Source organism: Rhinoraja longicauda, chromosome 26 (genome assembly GCF_053455715.1).
Source record: "Rhinoraja longicauda isolate Sanriku21f chromosome 26, sRhiLon1.1, whole genome shotgun sequence".
NCBI lineage: Eukaryota > Metazoa > Chordata > Chondrichthyes > Rajiformes > Arhynchobatidae > Rhinoraja > Rhinoraja longicauda.
Window position 1 is genome coordinate 7122393 of NC_135978.1, and position 21379 is coordinate 7143771.

General features: G+C 41.5%; 2 protein-coding genes across 3 annotated transcripts in view; one reads left to right on the forward strand and one right to left on the reverse strand.

Annotated features, from left to right (window-relative positions):
- The window catches only part of LOC144606219 (argininosuccinate lyase-like), a 368098-nt gene that overhangs the window by 141027 nt on the left and 205692 nt on the right, over positions 1 to 21379 (forward strand). The gene's annotated exons all lie outside the window — the stretch shown is intronic.
- The window catches only part of vkorc1l1 (vitamin K epoxide reductase complex, subunit 1L1), a 38208-nt gene continuing 17003 nt past the window's right edge, over positions 175 to 21379 (reverse strand). Inside the window, exons 2-4 of one of the 2 annotated variants that reach the window (XM_078422319.1) lie at positions 11368 to 11477; positions 3914 to 3972; positions 175 to 2077 (exon numbers count right to left, since the gene is read on the reverse strand). In XM_078422319.1, the coding sequence (XP_078278445.1) occupies positions 1748 to 2077; positions 3914 to 3972; positions 11368 to 11477 (499 nt within the window). In that variant the 3' untranslated portion in view covers positions 175 to 1747. Of the gene's footprint in view, positions 3973 to 11367; positions 11478 to 21379 lie in introns of both variants that reach the window. The other variant, XM_078422320.1, reaches the window with a different exon arrangement.

A 21379-nucleotide genomic window follows, 5' to 3' on the forward strand; every position in this document is an offset into this window, starting at 1 on the left:
CAGGATTATATGGGAGTAGCATGGAAAATCAATGAATGATGCAGGCAGGAGTTATTAAGTATCGATTCTTTAGTGAGCTTCCTGAGTTTATGGTTTGTTTTGAACAATTCTGCTTGCAGGAGTTATTAACGGTAGAAGCCATCCGACAAAATTAACATTCAAAAAGTACAAGACTCATGTAAATTCTACATTTATTTCATACCAAAAATTTTGTGCAATGAATACACATTCATACATATTTACAATTTTTGCCATTTAGCAAAATCATATTCCTGAACCTATGTATAAAAAACCGTTCTCGTCTGTGGCTGTGACGGGGATCAATGCCCAGAGAGTCCACCTTTAAAGTTTTAACATGTGTGCTCATGAGCATGAAGCAGCATTAATAAATAACTCTGATGGAACATATTATACAGATCAAGAACATAGTACTTCTGCCATGCTAGATACAGTTTACAAAAATAAAGAGCATCTGTCACCCTGCCACTTTCATAATGACAATTTACTGTAATGAAAACCATTTTACTTCACTGTCTTTAATAGGGGCCCATTTGCCTGTATTGATACTGATACCAGTGATATGTGATGATGAATCTAGTTTATATTCAATTACAGTACATTATGAGCAGTAAACATGGGTTTCATGCTAGACAGTGCAATATTTTCAAACAATGGTGGTGGAAGAGGGTTAATACAATTAGATTTCTGAGACCTTAAATGTGTCCATCTTTCTACTGCTGGTAAAATGATCTCAATACCAGGAGATACACAAAATTCGAACCCAACCCAAAAGTGGCATAAACCAATATTTTCAATTTGTTTTGTACCAAACATGTAGAATTGCAGTTACATAGTATAGTTTTACTCCAGAACAGGATCAAGAATGAGCATGACGTCCAGAGTTAAGGTGTAAAGTACCAGTATTAGAAACACGTTAACTCCTTTGGAATTTTTCTTTCTTTCTTACAACTTATCGGGCCAGGCAGAGGAATGTCACACGACAGGACAATAGCATTCCAGTGGTCATCTGAGACACTTACTAAACCCAGCAGCTTCAAGGAGCACAGATACAATAAATGTACTTCCCCCACATCCAGGATGCAAGCTTTAACTGTACCCAACTTCCTCTGGATTATCCGCATTCTATGAAGAATGTAGTAATGGCATTTAACATCAACTAAACATTTACAGTGCAAGGATTTTTTTTTAAAAATCACACATTAAAGGGCACACACAAAAATAAGTGTTGCAAAAATACCGGCTCCATAAATTACTGATTGCTTGTGCAACATCTTGCACGTTAACAAGCTTTAGCTTCAAAGTAAATTACTATGCGTTTGCTATACATGCAGTCCTTGATTGACATAGAACTCATCCTTTTCTGCCAGTGAGTCTGCTGATCTAAAACTGTCCCTTCCATTAGAGCATCAAGTAGGCACAGAAAGTTGACAATTGTGTGGATGACTCAACCATGTAAGATGGATCCTGTGCACATGTGCACAGTATCTGAGGTATACTAAAATTAACACTTTTTTTTTTTACGGAAAGTTGGTTCAAGGCATTAAAATTTACATTATAGGAAAAAAAAATTGGTTCAACTACCTCTGCAATAAACCAATATTTACCAGTTCAAAGTTGCAATCACATCATTTCATTAAACATTTTCACGATCCATGAAATTTAAAGCAACCTCATTCTAATGAGATCATCAGCTACTTTAAGAAATTCAAAACTGTTAGGATATCAATTAGTGCAATAGATCACAAGGTTTCTTGATGTGAATAATTACAGTGTTTGAAAAAGTCATTAAATTTGTTACAATCTCTACAACTTGTAGTTTCGGGGACATCATCATATTTAATTGAAATCTTTTATCTAGTGCAGTGATGAATACAAAATGAATCAGCCGGCATTGCACAGTGAATGCACATTCCCAACAATGTTTAAGGAGCACCACAGCTTCATAACCGGGAAGTCTCTGGGTCAAATTGTCATTGTGCTGAAAATGACAAACTTCCAAACAAAGCTCAAAGATGGTATTGAGCAAAATCGGGCATTTTAAATGGCAGTTATCTGTCTGTAATGAGAGAAAATCCTTTATTACAGTATTTGTCATGTATATTTTAATTAGTTTAATGGGACAGAATTGATTTAAAATACTTTCTTAATGCTAGTTATCAAACTTTTTAAATGTAAACTCTTTCTATCCGGTCAGTCCAATTAAATTGAAAGATGTTTAGTTTAGTTTAGAGATATAGGCCCTCCGACCTACCAAGTCCCCGCCGACCAACTTCACATTAACGCTATCCTACACAAACTTGGGACAATTTTACAATTACAATTATACCAAGCCAATTAACCTACAAACTGTACGTCTTTGGAGTGTGCGAGGAAACTGGAGATCCTGGAGAAAACCATGTAGGTCACAGGGAGAACGTACAAACTCCGTACAGACAGCACCCCTAGTCAGGATCGAACCTGGGTCTCTGGTGCTGTAAGGCAGCAGCTCTACCGCTGCGCCACCGTGCCGCCCATGAACATCCGTGCCACCCATTTGTTTAATGTAGCACTGGTTGTGAAATCAATTAATCTTAAACACAAACACTTGGCACAATGCTGTTAAATTATCGACAATAAAGGGGGCTTCAACATAATCAAAACTTTAAAAAACTTACTTAAATTTACAAACATGTTGTATATAGCACAATTAAATTCAAACCAATAGGGATCCATTAAATCAGGTCACTAAAGACCCTAGTTTTAAACATGGGTCTGGATGACCACACATTTATATAGACATGGTCCTGTTGCTTTACTCAACGAATTTTCAAAAGCTGAAATTAAAATTACTATGTCTAAAGTGCAATGTGGAAGTTCTTTTGTAAAAAAAAAAAAAAGTAAACTATTTTATACTGCACTTTTACTAAATTACATAAAAAATATTAACAAATTCTTAGTCCCATTTTAGTCACCTGCAAAGATTAGAGCTTTTGTAACTTTACCGAAAATACTCAGAAGCGTCATTTTAAACCATGAGCAAGCGGTGACTAGAGCTACCCAATACTATGAATAGTGCTGGTTTAAATACCTTTGTGGTACATTGTCGGCCTTTAAAAAAAATAACAAGCATGTACACAGATACGGCTTCAGCCTACAGGGCCCAAACATTTTTACATGGAAAGCTACTATTCAACATGTGATAAATTACTACGGCACTGAAAGAAAAATCGGACTTGCAACACTCACTCTGCCATTCAACCAAAATGTACATTTTTCTGACCCACGTATAAAAGCACCAAGACCCAGGACACCTGGTAACCAACTTTCTGTGCAATATAAAACACTTGAACAGGATTAAAACAAATGGCAAATTCCTCAGTAACACAAGGCACTTTCAATCACAATTTAACACAATTTGCATTATCGGAAAAGAAAGAGGAATGCTTAAAATTACAAATGCCACTTAGTGTATTTGTTTAAATTCAGATCTCCTAAGGAATGTGCACTACAGTTAAAGCTTGCTCTTTGTTGGTCTCTCAGTTATATCTTTGCAGGAGGGAGGATAAACCAAAGCCCAGGGCCCCACAGAAGTATTCAATTTTTAAAAAATTGGTTCTCAATGACTTTGATTTCCATAATATCATATATCTCTCTCTCTCTCTCTCTCTCTCAAAAAAAAAAATGACTGCCAAATAGACATAATGAAAGCAGGCTCTCCAGGTGCTAGGCTTGTAGATCATATACATTATTCCTGTTTGGATTGGAGTTGCTGTTTCCAGGCCTCATTCAAGTAAACGAGTCGTTTATAGTTGATAATAAAGAGAATGATGTTCAGGATATATGTAGTGATGCAAATTATGCAAAAGTCCTTCAGCACAAAATACAGGATGTAACTTAGATACAGTGCACCCACCACAGAAACTATGGAGGTCGTCATTAGTATTAAAGCAGCCATTGCACTCACGGTCATACCTGCGGGAAAGAAAATAAATGTCACTCCATGAACAAAGGTTATTCTTTGCTGTACAAAACAAACAGTTGTATATATTTACAGAAGTAAATGTCACTGCATTTGGAAACCATGATACTCTGTTGTACGCACAAAGGATGTTGGGTAGTGTAAGAAAATAACTGCAGATGCTGGTACAAATTGAAAATATTTATTCACAAAATGCTGGAGTAACTCAGCAGGTCAGGCAGCATCTAAGGAGAGAAGGAATGGGCGACGTTTCGGGTCGAGACCCTTCTTCTGAAGAAGGGTCTCGACCCGAAACGTCACCCATTCCTTTTCTCTTTAGGTGCTGCCTGACCTGCTGAGTTACTCCAGCATTTTATGAATAAATACAAAGGATGTTGGGTACATGGAATGAGCTGCCAGAAAAGGTTATTCAGGCAGATGCTATCACGTTGAAAAAAAGCATTTGGACAGGTACATGGACAGGACAGGTTTAGAAGGATATGAGCCAAATGCAGGCAAGTGGGACCGGTGGAGACGGGACATGTTGGTCGACGTGGGCAAGTTGGGCCGAAGGGCCTCTTTCCACGCTGTATGATTATCAAGTCCGGAGGGTCTGTTGTGCCAATTGGATATTTATGGCAGAGAACAAGAACAGTTTGGCAACGACTCTGCTCAAAACTACAAGGATTTGTAGAGAATTGTGGATGTAGCCTAATCCATCACACAAACCACCCTCTCCCCCCACTATTGAGTCCATCTAAAGTTCACGCTGCCTCGGGAAAGCAGTCAATATAACCAAGGACCATTTACACCCCAGTCAGTCCCTCTTTTTTCTCCTCTTCCATTGGGTAGAGGAGTTGAAAGCAAGTATCATCGGATTCAGGAACAGCTTCTTCCCCTCTGTTATCAGACTACTGCACACCCCTCCCACAAACTAGGGTGCAGTCCCAATCTTCCAATCTACTCCATTGCGCGGACCTTGCGCTTTTTCTTCGTAACTAATGTTATAATGCTGCCACACAATTTTCAGCAATCTTTTTTTCTCCTCTTCACACTACCTGGCGTACTTGTGTGTGGCTTGATGGTATAATATGATGTGACTGGATAGCAAGAAACAAGGCTTTTCATTGTACCTTGGTATACGTGACAATAATAAAGCAATACCAAAATTCAGTGGAAGCAGCAAATATTATTCCCGTACCATGTATGTCGTCTAACAACCTGGCCAAGTATTCGTTGAACGCTTATCCCAAGGCAATGGACGCATGCAACATCTTATAGATTTTGAATGCAATACAACACTTCATTTTACAGCATACAGAAAATTTGATGTTTACTGCTTTGCAAAACCACTTGCATCCATAAGCAAATATGCAGTTCACATGGATTCCTGCGTTTGACCCTAGACAAATTATATTTGAATAGATATTTATCTCTGTGCTCAGGAATGTACAATGGGTCCAAGACTCAATTTTTAAATGGCCATGTTGTTCAGTCCAGTCCCCCTCCAGTCATACATCTCTTCCTGAAACATTGATCTTCCAACTCTGATTTGTTATGTATCTTCTCCTTCAATGGTTCAATGGCACTTTATTGTCACATGTACCTAGGTGCAGTGAAATTATTTGTTTGCATACAATTCATTAACAATCTTACTGTACATTAGGCACAATCAGACTTAACTACAAGCGTGTAAGGTAGTGGATTACACTAAGGCCGTATACAAGAGCCGCCACATTTCTGGCGCCATCTTGTACCCTCTACCTTTACCAAGTATATTAAGGGCAGAAGAATTTCTTTGCGTTCTCCTTTATCTTATCTTCCAGCTTTCTTACAACCCCCTTTTGCCCTCCTGCTTTCCCTTTTAAGAGTATTCTTTCACCCTTCTAGACTCTTCACTTGATTCCAGCTGCCCACTCCTGACATATGCTTTTTCTCTTGACCAGAGCCTCAGCATCTCTTGACATTCAGTGTTTCCTACTTGCGCCAGGCTAGCCTTGCCTTTGCTCTTCATTAATAGGAACAGGACCGGCCCTGAACTCTCACAATCTCACTTTTAAAAACCTCCCACTTCCCAGATTTCCCTGCAAACTGCCTCTCCCAATCAATTCCCCCAATCCCTGCCCTCTGAAATTTCCTGAAAAAGGATAGGGCTTGTCTCGGGCAATTTCCCACAACTGTTTAACGGTCATTGGTTCCAAAATGCTCTCCCACGTCACTCACCTGCCCCGCCTTGTTTCCCAAGAGGTCAAATTTCTGCTCCATTTACAGCAGCACCATTTGCAGATTAATTGAGTAAATTCACCTGGACACACTTAACAAATTCCACCTCATCTAAGCCCTCAGCATGATGACTTAAAACTAAAATTTAAGATTTTAGAGTCACGCGTGGGAGTACATATACAAATATTCCAGTAAAAGTTCCATGAAACAGAATGATTTTACTATAACCATTGAATTTAATCACATAAAACTTCATCCCAAAAATGGTTAGTTTACAATATATTTCGTCAGTTTTAACCTATCAGGCCCTTAACTTCTGAATTTTCACGGTAAATCTTTTTCTGTTCCACCTGTATCCCTAAAAAATCCTGCTTGAAATCTATTTATGGGGCTAGACATTGGCTCGGCCATTAGTCCTACCGCCACCTAGGTTTGATCCTGATCTTCGGTACCATGTGTGTGGAGTTTACATGCTCTCCCTTTATCTATAAGGGCTCTCTTCCCCCCCCCCCCACCTCCCCCACCACCACTCCCATCACAGGGGTTTCTGTTTCCAATGCCCCACAGATGGAAAATAATTGGGAACTACAAATCAGACACAAGGAAGGTGGGCAACATGAGTATTGAGGGAGACGGTGGGGGAAAGACGAAGGCAGGTGAGAGAGAAAGGGTTATTGGAAAATGTGTGAAGGAATGCTCATAGTGACCCCCTCTGTTGTACGAAAATATGAAATATGTCAAATAATACTTATTCCACAATCCATTGAACCAACCCAAAGTCTACTTCTTTACCTCATGCCAATTTTTATTCAACTTCACACCAGTAAGATGGCTTGCTTGGGGTGCTTTACTATTACAGCAATACATAAATTAAAGTTGATGGTGAGAGGAATGTCAAACTAAAATAAAAGCAAAATATAACACATATCAGAAAGATCACAGATTCAGTTTCAAATAATTCCAAAATTTACAATATAAAAGTGAGATGGGCCCCATCTACTTGTATTTTCTGACTTGACCTTTGGAATAAAAGGGTCAAGTTCACTAAACCCCCCCCAGTTTATGCAGTTTCATAACCTTTCCTTGAATGCCCTTTCTCGCCCCTCTATGGGTGAAGAGAAAGTCACAGATTGGATACAGAATTGACTCGGTGTCAGGAAGGAAAAGGTTAATAAGCGATCGCAGTTTAGTGGCTGGAAAACTATATTCAGTAGCATTCTGCAAGGTTCAGTCTTTATGAGGTGTTACTGAATGATCAAACATAAGATAGGGTCCACACTTTGAAGTTTGCAGACAAACCAACACTGGTAATGCGATTAGTAGCAAGCAAGGAAGGTGAAGGCTGAAAAGGATGTCAACAGAATTAGTTAGGTGACCAAAAATAAAGCAAAATGGAATTCAAAACAGAAAAGCAAAAGTAGTGCACTTGGGGGTCATCGTATCAGGTTATAAACAGGAAAATTTAATATTCTGAATCCATGTCCACATTTCAGCGAAGATTGCAGGACAAATAGACAAGTTATTTAAGGTTGCACAAAGGACACTAACCTTTACTGGACAAAGCAAAAATATACAAGGGCAAGGAGTTCATGCTGCAAATGACGTCACCCTAAACAATAGGGACACTCTCCGGGCAAGTTCTGCTCATACAAAGCACGACAAATCCAATCCATTCCAGCCAACTATTGACCAATCTACTTCAGAACGATGATGGGACCTGACCTGAAACGTTGCCTGTCATATACGTCATCACAATCTGAAAATGAACCCAATCCAAAATGTCACCTATCCATGATCTCCAAAGATGTTGAGTTACTCCAGCACATTGTATCTTTGTTGTAAAGCAGCATCTGCACTTCCTTGTATCTTGCGCAATCAAAGGTGGCCCCACCTCATTTCTCTGACCCACAGCTGGAGACAAATTAGTTTGAACTGGGACAGGGGCCTGAAATGTCCCTCGCTTTCAGCATTAAGTTTTGCCCATCTTTATTGACAAATATCTACAGAAGATCAACACTTTTTTTTATTTTTCTTGATAAATTACTCTCTTATTCTACTATCCTTATCCATGCATGATCTTTGACACATTCCGTAAATGACCCCAATCTTCACACTTACTATTAATCTGTTTTCTCAGATCTAATACTATCTTTAACTTTTCGTAATAGTCATGGTTGAACCACTTTTCCTGTTGTTTTTTAAATTGCCTTAAAAGGATTTATTCATTTAACATTTCATTGCTTATCTACTGCCACTTTTTAAATGCAACCTCATAACTTTATTAGATGCAGGATCTAGGTTTCATCTTAAACTAAATCACTTTAAATGAAGATATAACATTTAGGCTTTGCACAGTTGGTCTTAGAGAAAGTCCCTTCAGTCTGCGATCACCTCGTGCACTAACACTATCCTACACACTAGCGACAATTTACAATTAACCTACAAACCTGAACGTCTTTGGAGTCTGGGAGGAAACCAGAGTACCCGGAGAAAACCCACGCAGGTCACGGGGACAACGCATAAACTCCATGCAGACAGCACCCATAGTCAGGATCGAACCCGGGTCTCTGGCGCTGTAAGGCAGCAACTCTACCTCTGTGCCGCCAAATATTCTACCATAGCAGCATCACAAGAAACTATAAAATATTGAAAGCTCCATAAAATCAGATGTGCTAATCTCACTTTGCATAAAAATCATACCTTCCTTGGATTTACACCAGAGTGAAATTTAAACCAAACTATTTGGTCTTGATCCAAATAAGTTCCAATTGCAGGATTAGAAATTAATTTCCATTCATGACATTCCCAAAGTGAAGCAGAATGTTGCAATAGGATTCTGAGCTTTAAGACAACACTGCTTTCTACTCACGAGCAAAACTGGTTAATGAGATCAATGAACCGTGACAGAGCACAATTCCAAAGTAGTTCATTGCCCACTAGATTCCTCACCCGCTGCCTGACCCGCTGAGTTACTCCAGCATTTTGTGTCTTTCCTTGAATTTAGTCTTTTCTTTAAGATACCAACGAGAATGATCAGCCATGATCACATTGAATGGTGGTGCTGGCTCGAAGGGCCTACTCCTGCACCTATTGTCTATTGTCTATTGAGAGGAACTTGAATGCAAAACAAGCATAAGTTAAACATGAGGCAGGGAGATTGAATCTTTTCACATAATCTGCAGTGTCAGTATTCAGAGAGCTAACATGGAGCAGAGTGAACCTACAGTCAGTCGTCTTCCACCCCCATCTTCATGGTGACAAAATATAATTACTGATCACAAGAATGCATCTGCAAAGTAGATCATCTTACCAACGGCATTTAACGGGTGAAAATAGGAATACCGAGACATTAAGAGCTGGAATCAGTAAATTCATAGTGCATAACGACGATTAATTTTGTTGATCAGTGGGAATAAAAACACTTTTTCCACAGTTCAAATAATGCAGATAGAGATGAATTTTAATTTAGTATTTGGAACGATAAAAAAAACATGTGGAAAACCTGGCTGGCCTCAACGAGATGGATAAACATTCAGTCACTATGGCAACGTTCTTAAGTAGGTTAAGGACTGATGAAGCTCAGCTCTGCACAAACTTTATAATTCAACAAGTTAAGCCTTCACTGAAGTTGTATGCATGATTGAAAGGTTACTTTGGTAAGCACTTAATCATTTTAAAATATCAGGATGCTAAAGTAACACTCCAAAATAAATTGTCATGGTTTTTTGGGTTCGGATCCAAACAATTGTTCTGAAAATCAAAGATAATTAATTTATTGATGTAGGAATTTAAAACAAGGCGGCAGAACTCAATGGAAATAATTTACTTAAACTCTCCTCTGCTGGTGAAAATTTTAATTGGTAGGCTTGTGAACATTGTTACTTATTCCCACAATGCAGTTGCAAAGTGAGGCACTAGTATTTCCCATTCATTCTGCAAGTTCCAATAAAAATATGGTGTGGTAGATTCCAGTATTTATGAGCAACCACGATTAAAAGGTACATCCAATTTTGCTGGAATATTGCTTTCCGTTGCCTTATTTCTAAAATTATATAATGGGATTGGAGGTAGTCCAAAAAAGATCTGCTGGATTTTTCCTCGGGTTGAGATGGCTGCGCTATCATGAGTGGCTAAAGAAATTAGATCTTTACTTTTTGGAGTTTATAAGAAACATATGAGGTCCTGAGGTAGCACGACACACCAGATGTTGAGATGTTTCTACGAGAGGAAGAGGAAGAGGAAGGAACAGTCACAAGATTAGAGAATGGTTGTTTAAATTGTAGGAAATAGGAACTTATCGCAATGGTTGGTGAATCTCTGGAATTTTCAACCCTGGATGGGCTAGGCAGTCTAGACCACTGTTGGGATTTCAGGAGAAAGTAGATAATTATTTTGAAAAAACAGGTAATTGAACTCTATGGGAAAGTGGCATTGGTGAGATGACTTGGGTAGATCAGCCATGGTCATGTTGAATTGCAGCACTGAGAGTCGTACTCCTGGTCCTGTAGGTTTCTACGGCACTTCGTAAGGTTTTGAATAGTAACCAACTGATTGTATGAACATTGCAATTGCTCCAGGTACGCTGGTTTAATTGGAGACAATTGGTTTGGTCAACAGGTTATAGGAAAAAAGTTGTTAAGCTGGGAGGGGAGCAGAGAAGGTTTGCGAAGATGTTGCCACGACTAGAGGGCCTGAGCTATAGGGGGAGGTTAAGCCAGCTAGGACTTTATTCCTTGGAAAGCAGGAGGAAGAGGGGTGATCTTTTAGAGGTGTACAAAATTGTGAGTGGAATAGATCATGTAAATGCACAGAATCTTTTGCCCAGAGTATGGGAATGGAATCAAAAACCTGAGAACATGGGTTTAAGGTGAAGGGGGAAGATTTAATAGGAACCTGAGGGATAACTTTTTTTTTTACACAAAGGGTGGTGGGCACATGGAACGAGTTGCATGGAGGTAGTGGAGGCAGGTACTATCGCAATGTTTAAGAAACATTGAGATAGGCATATGGATAGGATAGGTTCAGAGGGATGTGACCAAACGCAGGCAGGTGGGACAAGTGTAGATGGGGCAGGTTGGTCAGTGTGGGCAAGTTAGACAGAAGGGCCTGTTTCCACACGTTAGGACTCTATGATGCTGTGATCGCCAAATGTGAATCATATTAACTTAGATGTAAGCTGTACTCACCCAACAACATTTGTAGCACATAGAAACTAAGTCCATATATACTGTTTGGCTGATTCAAAGCACTCTCTGTTCCAAAAATGATCCCAACTAGTCCAAATCCTCTTCCCCACCTGCAACAAATAATAATTAGTTAAATGACATAGTAGGAACATAACTATTAGGAACACATGAATAACGTCACCCATTTACACACACATGGAAAAAAACATTTTACAAGAACGCCAAGGCACATTTATGAAAGTAATAATCAAAAACAAAGATAGAACAAATTATGACATTTCAACAAGTAGAATTGGTAAAAATAATTTTGAACCACAATCCTAGATACTATTTTTTTTTTCCATCTCTAGAAGCATTAGTTCAATTTTCATCTGTTAGCTAAAGGAAGGTATCATTTCCTGAACCAACAAAAGGAGGCTTTTTTCCCCCCAAAAAAGCACCACAAAATTAGCAACAGAAACAGCTGTGACAGGAAGCACTGAGGGGGAGAAAGGATATTGGCTCAATGTGCACGACAGCTCACAGGGCGAGGCAAAGGATGCAATTTGGACAAATATTTTCCATCCAGGAGACATTTCCACTTGGAGATAAGAGACTGCAGATGCCGAAATCTGGCGTGACACACAATCTGGGCCGAAGGAGATCAGCGGATCTAGCAGCATGTGTAGGTTGGGGAGTCGAGGAATTATCGATGGTACATTGGGATTGAGAGTGGAGATAGCCAGAAGGGAGTGGTGAAACAGGAACCACTGCTGGATCAAGGAGAGGCGAAGGGGGAAGTGACCCGATCCAAAACATCACCTATTCCTTTTCTCCATAGATGCTGCCTGACCTGTCATCCCAGCCTTTTTGTGTCTGTCTTTGGTGAAGGATAACAGTTGGATGAAGCCATATTTGGGATTAAGGGAGGGGGGGGGGGGAGATGGAATTATGAGACTGAGGTAGATGAATGATAGGAGGCAAACTAAAAAATATATCTTCAATTCCCTTTCGAAACTTAGCGTTGAATCAGTTTTCTCCATTCTTTAAGTTATGCATTGCGGACATAAACTGTAATGTAAAAAGAATTTCCATCTTCCCTCAGATCCTCGTGCATATTAATTTAAATTTGTTCACTGTGGTTTAACTTAGATATTGTACTTGCCCAACAACATTTGCAACACGGAGAAGCTAAGTCCATAGTACTGTTAAACTAATTCAAAGCACTCTTTGTTCCCAAAATGAGGTCAAGTAGCAACAGCAAATCTGCGGTAGCTCGAATATTTTCCACACATAAGTCATAGTTAAACAGCAGAGAACCAGGTCTGTCTGCCCACAAATTAGCACCAACCATCAATTTCCATCGTTACCAAGATCATTTTTTCCCTCTCTCACTATCAATCACTATTCCTCCTCCCCCACCTCTGTTTTCCTGTCACTCACCTGCACTAAAAGGCATTTTACAGTAGCAAATTAGCTTTACAATCGTTAATCATCGGCACATTAATCTATCTGCAGATAGAGTGGATGTGGAAAGGATGTTTCCACTGGTCTAGGATCAGAGGTCATAGCCTCAGAATTAAAGGGCACTCTTTTACAACAGAGGTGAGGAGGAACTTCTTTAGTCAGAGGGTAGTTAATCTGTGGAACTCATTGCCACAGAGGGCTGTGGAGGCCCAGTCAGTGGATATTTTTACGGCAGGGATAGACAAATTCTTGATTAGAACAGGTGTCAAAGATTAAGGGGGGAAGGCAAGGAAAATGGGATTAGGAGGCAGAGATCAGCCATGATTGAATGGCGGAGTGGACTTGATCGGCCTATAACTTGTGAACTGCAGAACCTATACAGTCGTAGTCTGTTCATGTAGCCTCCAATTTAGTTTAGTTCAGTGGTGCAGCATGAAAGCAGGCCCTTTGGCCCAGACCACCATCAATCACTCGTTCACACAGTTCTAGGTTATCCCACTTTCTCATCCACTACCTACACACTCGGGGCAATGTACACAGGCCAATTAACCAACAAATCCGCATATCCTTGGAATGTAGGTGGAGACCAAAGTATCTGGAGGAAACCCACGTGGTCACAGGGAGAGTGCGCAATCTCCACACAGACAGCACCTGAGGCCATTATTGAATCTGCGTTTCCAGGGGGGGAGGGGGGACTACTTTTTCCAATTCTGAAAATTCCTGCATCTCAACTTTTTCAAAAAGTTCAATTCTGTACTCCAGAACATTGGCTGAATAAGATCAGGTCAGAGAGCACTTCCTCACTGAGGAAGGGTCAGATTCTGTGTATTATTTAGTCAGCTTTGAGTTCGTGCCGGTGGATTAATTATCAATCAGGCAGGTTTTCGGCTAAAAGCTGGACAACTGCCAACTTCATACAATCATTGGGATTTGTATTTTTTTTTAAATTACAAGTCCCTATCTTTGTTCAACCTACATTTAAAAAAATTGTACATAGTCTTTTCAGCCAGAATTGTTTCGATTGATTTGAAATGCATTCCACGAGAAATGTTTGGTCATTTCACACAGGACCAACTATCCCCAGTCAGTACCACAGAGTGCCACTCGTTTACAGAAATTGTATACAGCCTAGTTTATGGCACAATGCATCAAAAGGTTTAGTTAGAAGCAACGAACGGTAAAGTTACCACCTGTGCTTGCCGCAAATAGCCAGCACTGTGGACAATGTAGACCACTGTACACTGATCCTGTCTCAATGGCGTTACAGAATTTCTGATATTCTCTGCAACTCTAAACACCAAGGCTGGCAGATACCGTGTATTACAGAAAGGATAAATTAATAATTAATCCAGCACCATGGGCAAAGTTAACACGGCACCATGCAGAACTGAATCGCATCCACGCTTTCTCCACTGGGACAGGCTATTAGCGGTACTTAAGCCGCTGCAGTCATTTCTTAATACTAATCATTATCCCAACCAAGAGAGAATTCAATTTTAAACACATCAGAATAAGATGGCTGGAACAATCAGAGGAGCAGAACAGAATGCTGTTGGCTTCAAATTAATCTTCCAGTAATATCTATAATAATGCGTCTGACTCGAAATGTCACCCATCCCTTTTTCTCCAGAAATGCTGCCTGGCCCACTGGGCTACTCCAGCACTTTGTGCAGCGTGCAGCGTAGGTTCACTAGGTTAATTCCCGGAATGGCGGGACTGTCATATGTTGAAAGACTGGAGCGACTAGGCTTGTATACACTGGAATTTAGACGGATGAGAGGAGATCTTATCGAAACGTATAAGATTATTAAGGGGTTGGACACGTTAGAGGCAGGAAACGTGTTCCCAATGTTGGGGGAGTCCAGAACAAAGGGCCACAGTTTAAGAATAAGGGGTAGGCCATTTAGAACTGAGATGAGGAAAAACTTTTTCAGTCAGAGTTGTGAATCTATGGAATTCTCTGCCTCAGAAGGCAGTGGAGGCCAATTCTCTGAATGCATTCAAGAGAGAGCTAGATAGAGCTCTTAAGGATAGCGGAGTCAGAGGGTATGGGGAGAAGGCAGGAACGGGGTACTGATTGAGAATGATCAGCCATGATCACATTGAATGGCGGTGCGTACAGGCTCGAAGGGCCGAATGGCCTCCTCCTGCACCTATTGTCTATTGTGTCTATCTTCCATGTCCAGATCACAATTCCATTCTAGTTATAAGAAAGATCTGCTCTGATCCTATCCTGGTTATCCAACTGGACCAATATGTTCAAGTTTTCTCAACACTTAATTCATCTGTGGAATAATGACCGCATCTTTATTCCAGCGGTTCGATTAATCAGCCGTGGTGGCATTACTGGCCACCTCATCTCTGCAGATCAATCCACACAAAACCTGTGCATTTTCTTCATGGGAAGGAACTCAACTCACCGATCTGCCCACCACAGGGGTCCCTTCCCCATTCCTCCCTGCTGTTCAAGGTCTGAACCCAACATTTAGGTTTCAATATGGGTTAAATTTTAAAACAAGTTTTTAAAAAAAGCACTTTGCACTTTCCTTTGTCTCATGTCTTTGTGCTTTCATCAATAGTCAATCTCTTCTCATGAGCAGTGTATCTTCACTTTTGATCCCATGATATTTTGTCTATATGCACCTGGTTCTGCTTTGGTGTAGAAAGGAACTGCAGATACTGGTTTATATCGAAGATAGACACAAAGTGTTGGAGTAACTCAGTGGGTCAGGCAGCTGGGTAATGTTTCAGGTCTGAAGAAGGGTCCTGATCCAAAACGTCACCCGTCCTATTACTCTAGAGATGCTGCCTGGCCCGCTGAGTTACTCCAGCACTCTGGTCGGAGCGGACTCGATAGGGGGGGGGGGGGAGCCTGTTTCCATGTTGCATCTCTAAACTAAACTAATCAAGTGATTAGAAGACTTTCTTCAGGAAGGGCAATCCAGAATAAGATGAGCTGTCTTCATGGGGTGGGCTTTGCCATCAGGAATGAAATAATCTGGAATCTCACCAGTCCACCGTGAGATAATTAACGTTGCAGCTCACTCGCTCATAAGGCAGGCTATAATCATCGGTGCATATGCTGTCACCCTGGAACTGTGCACAATCTCTACTCTCACCTGATATATTTTTTTAAATAACCCTGGAGTCAAACTGATCCTCCTGGGCAAATTCCAGAGCAGGGAAATATGCATTCCTCAGGCTAGGCACAATTAGCAAGGAAGGTGCAGTCAACGAAAACTCCAGCACAGCCCTCCTGCTGAAAAAATGCTCAGTGCCAGAGAGAAAAAGCACAAAACCTCATGCAACACCGCAAGTGCGGATCCTGGCACCCCTTACCGTTTATAAATCGAGGAGACGACTGCAAGAATGGCCACATCACCAACAACATGGGGTTAGGATGGAGAGATGGATCAGCCATGATTGAATTATGGGCCGAATGGCCTAATTCTGCTCCTCTTCCTTGTGACATGACCGTTGCTAACGTTACTCTGGTGATCACTTAATCTTCGTAATCTCTGTTAATCGTGCCCCAAAACAATGAAACTTTGCCAGTCGAAAATTAGTATTGAGGGCCTCGTGGGCCCTGCAGATACCTCTTTTCAGACATCAATTCGCAGGCAACCTGATCTCCCCGAACAACAGGAGCCACATAGGGTGTACAATGCGTTGCCTGTTCTGTGGTCCACCATAATTAGTACCTGTGAAAAGACACTGAGCTTTATGCCAGAAATCTCCCAAACTGGCTTGATGAGAATTACCTGGAGATAATTAACTATGAACATAGAACATTTTTTGATTGGAAATTCCACCAGATCTCAGGAGGGGAAAAAAGTATCTAAACAGGCACCATGGTCTGAGAGAAAGTCTGACAGAACATCAAATGGACAGGCCAGCTAGCAATTCACTGATAACCTGCCCATGTTCTGGTTTCTCATTGCTCCCAATGTCATCTTTAACTCAAAAATTCAAAGGTCCAGCCCATTAAGAACCTTTGAATATTTGACTTGATAAAGGACCAATAATCATTATTTTTGCCTGATGGAAAGTGCACTTCAAAAATTAAAGACCTCACGGAAACACAACGTCAATGGTGATAGAAGGTCACCACCTCAAAGCTACACCCCTGCCACCAAGAGAGTCATCTTCTGCCCCACCTGTGGCAGATTCTGTGGATCAAATCTTGGCCTCACCACCCACCTGAAAATCCACGGAACTGGAGTGCAAGTCAATCGTCCTTGATCCCCCAAGAACTTTATCATACTCTAATTATCCTTCTTAAATATTACTACTGTTCTTTCTTTCTTCCTCTGCCAACCTTTTTGATCACATTCATAGTTTAAGAAAAATAACTGCAGATGCTGGTACAAATCGAAGGTATTTATTCACAAAATGCTGGAGGAACTCAGCAGGTCAGGCAGCATCTCAGGAGAGAAGGAATGGGTGATGTTTCGGGTCGAGACCCTTCTTCAGAGTTTAGGTGAGTTCATAGTGTAGTTTAGAGATACTTTGTGGAAAACAGGCCCTGCAGACCACCGAGTGAGTCCGCGCCGACCAACCATCACCTGTAAACTATTAGATTTTTAGATTGTGCACGTCGGGTTGATTGCAATAGTCCAAACAGGGTGGACCACTTGAAAGTTGCAATCTCCCAATGGCCCAATCTCAAGCAATGGCTAACCCTGAACAGGATCCGCCCCCTCCATGCAAGAACAGCCCATCACCTGCACAAGCGGGGGATGGCAGACAGCCCTGCTTGCGACTGCAGATATCCAGACCAGACCATCCCACACATCGTGAGTGACAGCTCACTGAGGCTTTTCCCTGGTGGCGTCAAGGCCATCCACCCAGCAGCTGCTGCTGCCCTGGTCTGGATGTCTACCCTTGGCCTACAACTTTAGGCTGTGCACGCCACACGCAAGAGGAAGGCCTGTAAACTAATTCTATGTTATCCCTATGTGAATCCTACACAGTAGGGGGAATTTACAGAAACCACCAAACCTGCGCATCTGTGGAATGTGAGAGGAAACCAGAGCACACAGAGAAAACCCATGTGGTCACAGGGAGAACGTACAGTCAGCCGTCTTAGGATCAAACCCGGGTCTCTATCTGTAAGGCAGCAATTCCATCAGTGCACCACTCCGGCGTCCCTTTCTCAAACATTTTTCTCAAAGATTAATTACACAGTTCAAGCGCAATTTTCATGATGGGTTCGTGAGTGGGCAAAGGTACAACCAGACCACACAAAGGAAATTAGTAATCCAAGATAGGTGCAATAATGAATGCAACAAAATTGGCCTGGGGGTAGTTGATCTAAAAAGTCTTCCCCGTTTCTGATTATCAGAGGTTACTAACAGAATATGTGCAAAAACAAAATGGTGAAATCCTTCAACCACTATCCCATTTTCTGTTAAAACACTTGCAGAGATTCACTGGGTCAGGTGTCATAGGACACCGAGCGATTATGAACAATGGCCCAGATTCTGCAATCCACAAAGGAATTATTCAATACAATCACAACTGACAGCTGCCTTTGTGTAAACTTTTCAGTGTCAACATATGATTCCAGCAATAATTAATTTATTTTTTAAGTGATCAAGGTCTAAACAAATGTCAAAATCATGAACGGTAAGTTCTCAATATTTTTAAAAGGTTTGGCAATGATTAGCAGTTACCACAATGATAGAAAACAAAAATCATCCATGTGTGCACCGCTTTGGACTTTAGTGATACAGCGCGGAAACAGGCCCATCGGCCCACCGAGTCTGCGCCGACCTTGATCCCCGTACACTAGCACTATCATACACATTAGGGACAATTTACAACTTCAGAAGCCAAATTAACCCACAAACCTGTGGGAGGAAACCGGAGAACCCGGAGAAAACCCACGCGGTCACAGGGAGAACGTACAAACTCCGTATAGACAGCACCCGTAGTCAGGATTGAACCCGGGTCTCTGGCTCTGTGAAGCACCACAGTGCTATCCCGTAACTGTTGAGTTTATTTTGTTTAGAGGTACAGCGTGGAAGCAGGCCCTTCGGCCCACCAAGGGCATGCAGACTGTCGGACACCCAATCACATTAGTTTTACGTTATCCCACTTTCGCATCCACTCCCTACACACTCGGGGACAGAATACATTCGCCAACTGATCTACAAACCCGCACATCTTTGGGACTCAAGAGGAAACCCGAGCACCTGCAGGAAAGCAAGGCGGTCACAGGGGGAACGGGCCAAATCCACACAGACAACACCCAGGGTCAGGATCGAACTCGGGTCTCGGGTGTTGCGAGGCAGCGTGTCTACCAGCTGCATCACTGTACCTGCCACATTGAGCAGAAAAGGCCAGCATTGCCACTTCATTGCAGACATTTCACTCCCCAACTTAGCAGGAAAATACCATCGAAGCACAGCAAGGTCATTGAACCAAAAGTACCAGGTTTCCACATTTTCAGACTACAGAATTTGCTGCTGGCTCACTTATTCCGGAACAGAGTTTACTGATGGTCACCATTGTTCTTTAAATGCTACGGGAAACAGAATTTCCTCCCAAATTTGGAAGCAGAGAAGAAACCTGAGGTTGGGAAAGGAAGAGCTCTGGGAGCATTGTGTACTCCGAACTACACAGACAACACATTAATTTTACTCAAGACGAAGCAGGTTAACAGCTTCAGCTGGGATGGTTGTGGAACCGAGTTTTGGCAAATGCGTCAAGTACAGATGGCTAGCATGAATCTGGTGGGCTGAATGGCCTCTTTTTCTGCTAGATGATTATGACATACCTCGGTTTTGTCAAGAAAATCTCAAATATAAGGAATCAATTACATTGTCAACTTACACCATTGCTGAGAAATCATAACACAGAGTTCTACTGAATCAATAATTCACTCTCTGGAGGTTGAATTCAAAATAGATTTTCTGCCTGATAGGTCCTCAATCAAGTTCACATTAAGAATGGCCTGCAGATAAATAAATGGCTAATTGTCTTCAGGGAGGCAGTAGAGAAAGGTCCATTGATCACATTAAGCTGGGCTTAACAAAAAGAATTTGAGGAGAAATAGATTATAATATCCTCGATAGACACAAAATGTTGGAGTAACTCAGTGGAACAGGCTTGAGAGGAGGAATGGGTGACGTTTCAGGTAGAGACCCTTCTTCGGACCCAATACCCTACCCAGGTTATTTGTCCACGTATGAATAAGCCTGCTTCAGTTGACACCACTGTTACTGGGTCAGTATATTGCGTATGTATTACAAGATTATTTACAAGGGTTTGACAAGCCCCATACCAGCCATTGGAACGCAAATTAGGCTGGCACTCCAATCAATGAAAGCCACTTTGTCTGGTGCTGTACTTCTGGCAGACAAGATGTTTAATCAAGCTTTTGTCTGTTCTGGAAGATTTCAAGATCAAGATCAATTTATTGTCACATGTACCAATTAAGGTACAGTGAAATTTGAGTTACCAATCAGCCATACTAAGTGAATAGCAACAAGACACGCAGCCACACAAAGTAAAAATTAACATAAACATCCACCACAGCGGATTCCACATTCCTCACTGTGATTGATGGAAGGTAATAATTATGTTGGGGATGGGCATTCTCTCATTGTCTTGGCTGGATTCCTGCTTCCATAATCCCTATAAAAAAAAAAATCAGATTGTTTGTTTAGGCATTCTTGGCAAACAGAGACTGTCATGTTTACCTCAAGACCAGTCGATGCCATTCCTTCTTATCACTGAGCCAGTTTTTAATCCAATTTGTCATTGCTCCTTGATCTATAGGCTTGCGGTTAGTTATCTGGCCAATCTGCCGTGGGGAACTTATCAAGGCCTTGTTAACATTAGAAAATAACTGCAGATGCTGGTACAAATCGAAGGTATTTATTCACAAAATGCTGGAGTAACTCAACAGGTCAGGCAGCATCTCGGGAGAGAAGGAATGGGTGACGTTTCGGGTCGAGACCCTTCTTCAGACTGATGTCAGGGGGGCGGGACAAAGGAAGGATATAGGTGGAGACAGGAAGATAGAGGGAGATCTGGGAAGGAGGAGGGGAAGAGAGGGACAGAGGAACTATCTAAAATTGGAGAAGTCGATGTTCATACCACTGGGCTGCAAGCTGCCCAGGCGAAATATGAGGTGCTGTTCCTCCAATTTCCGGTGGGCCTCGCTATGGCACTGGAATAAAGGCCTTGTTAACATGCATGTTATCTAACCAAAATATTTGAATCAAGCTGGATAGAATGGATATGGAGAAGGTATTTCCACGAGTGAGAGATTCTAGCAGATGAGAAGGAATTTCTTCAGTTTGAGGGTGGTGAATCTGTGGAATTCGTTGCCACAAAAGGCTGTGGAGGCCACGTCAATGGATATTTTTAAGAGATAGATAGATTCTTGATTAGTACGGGTGTCATGGGTTATGGGGAGAAGGCTGGGGAATGGGGTTAAGAGGGAGAGATAGATCAGACATGATTGAATGGCGGAGTAGACTTGATGGGCCAGTTGGCCCAATTCCGCTCCTATCACTCATGAACCCATGAAGCAGATCAGATACGTGTGGCAAAC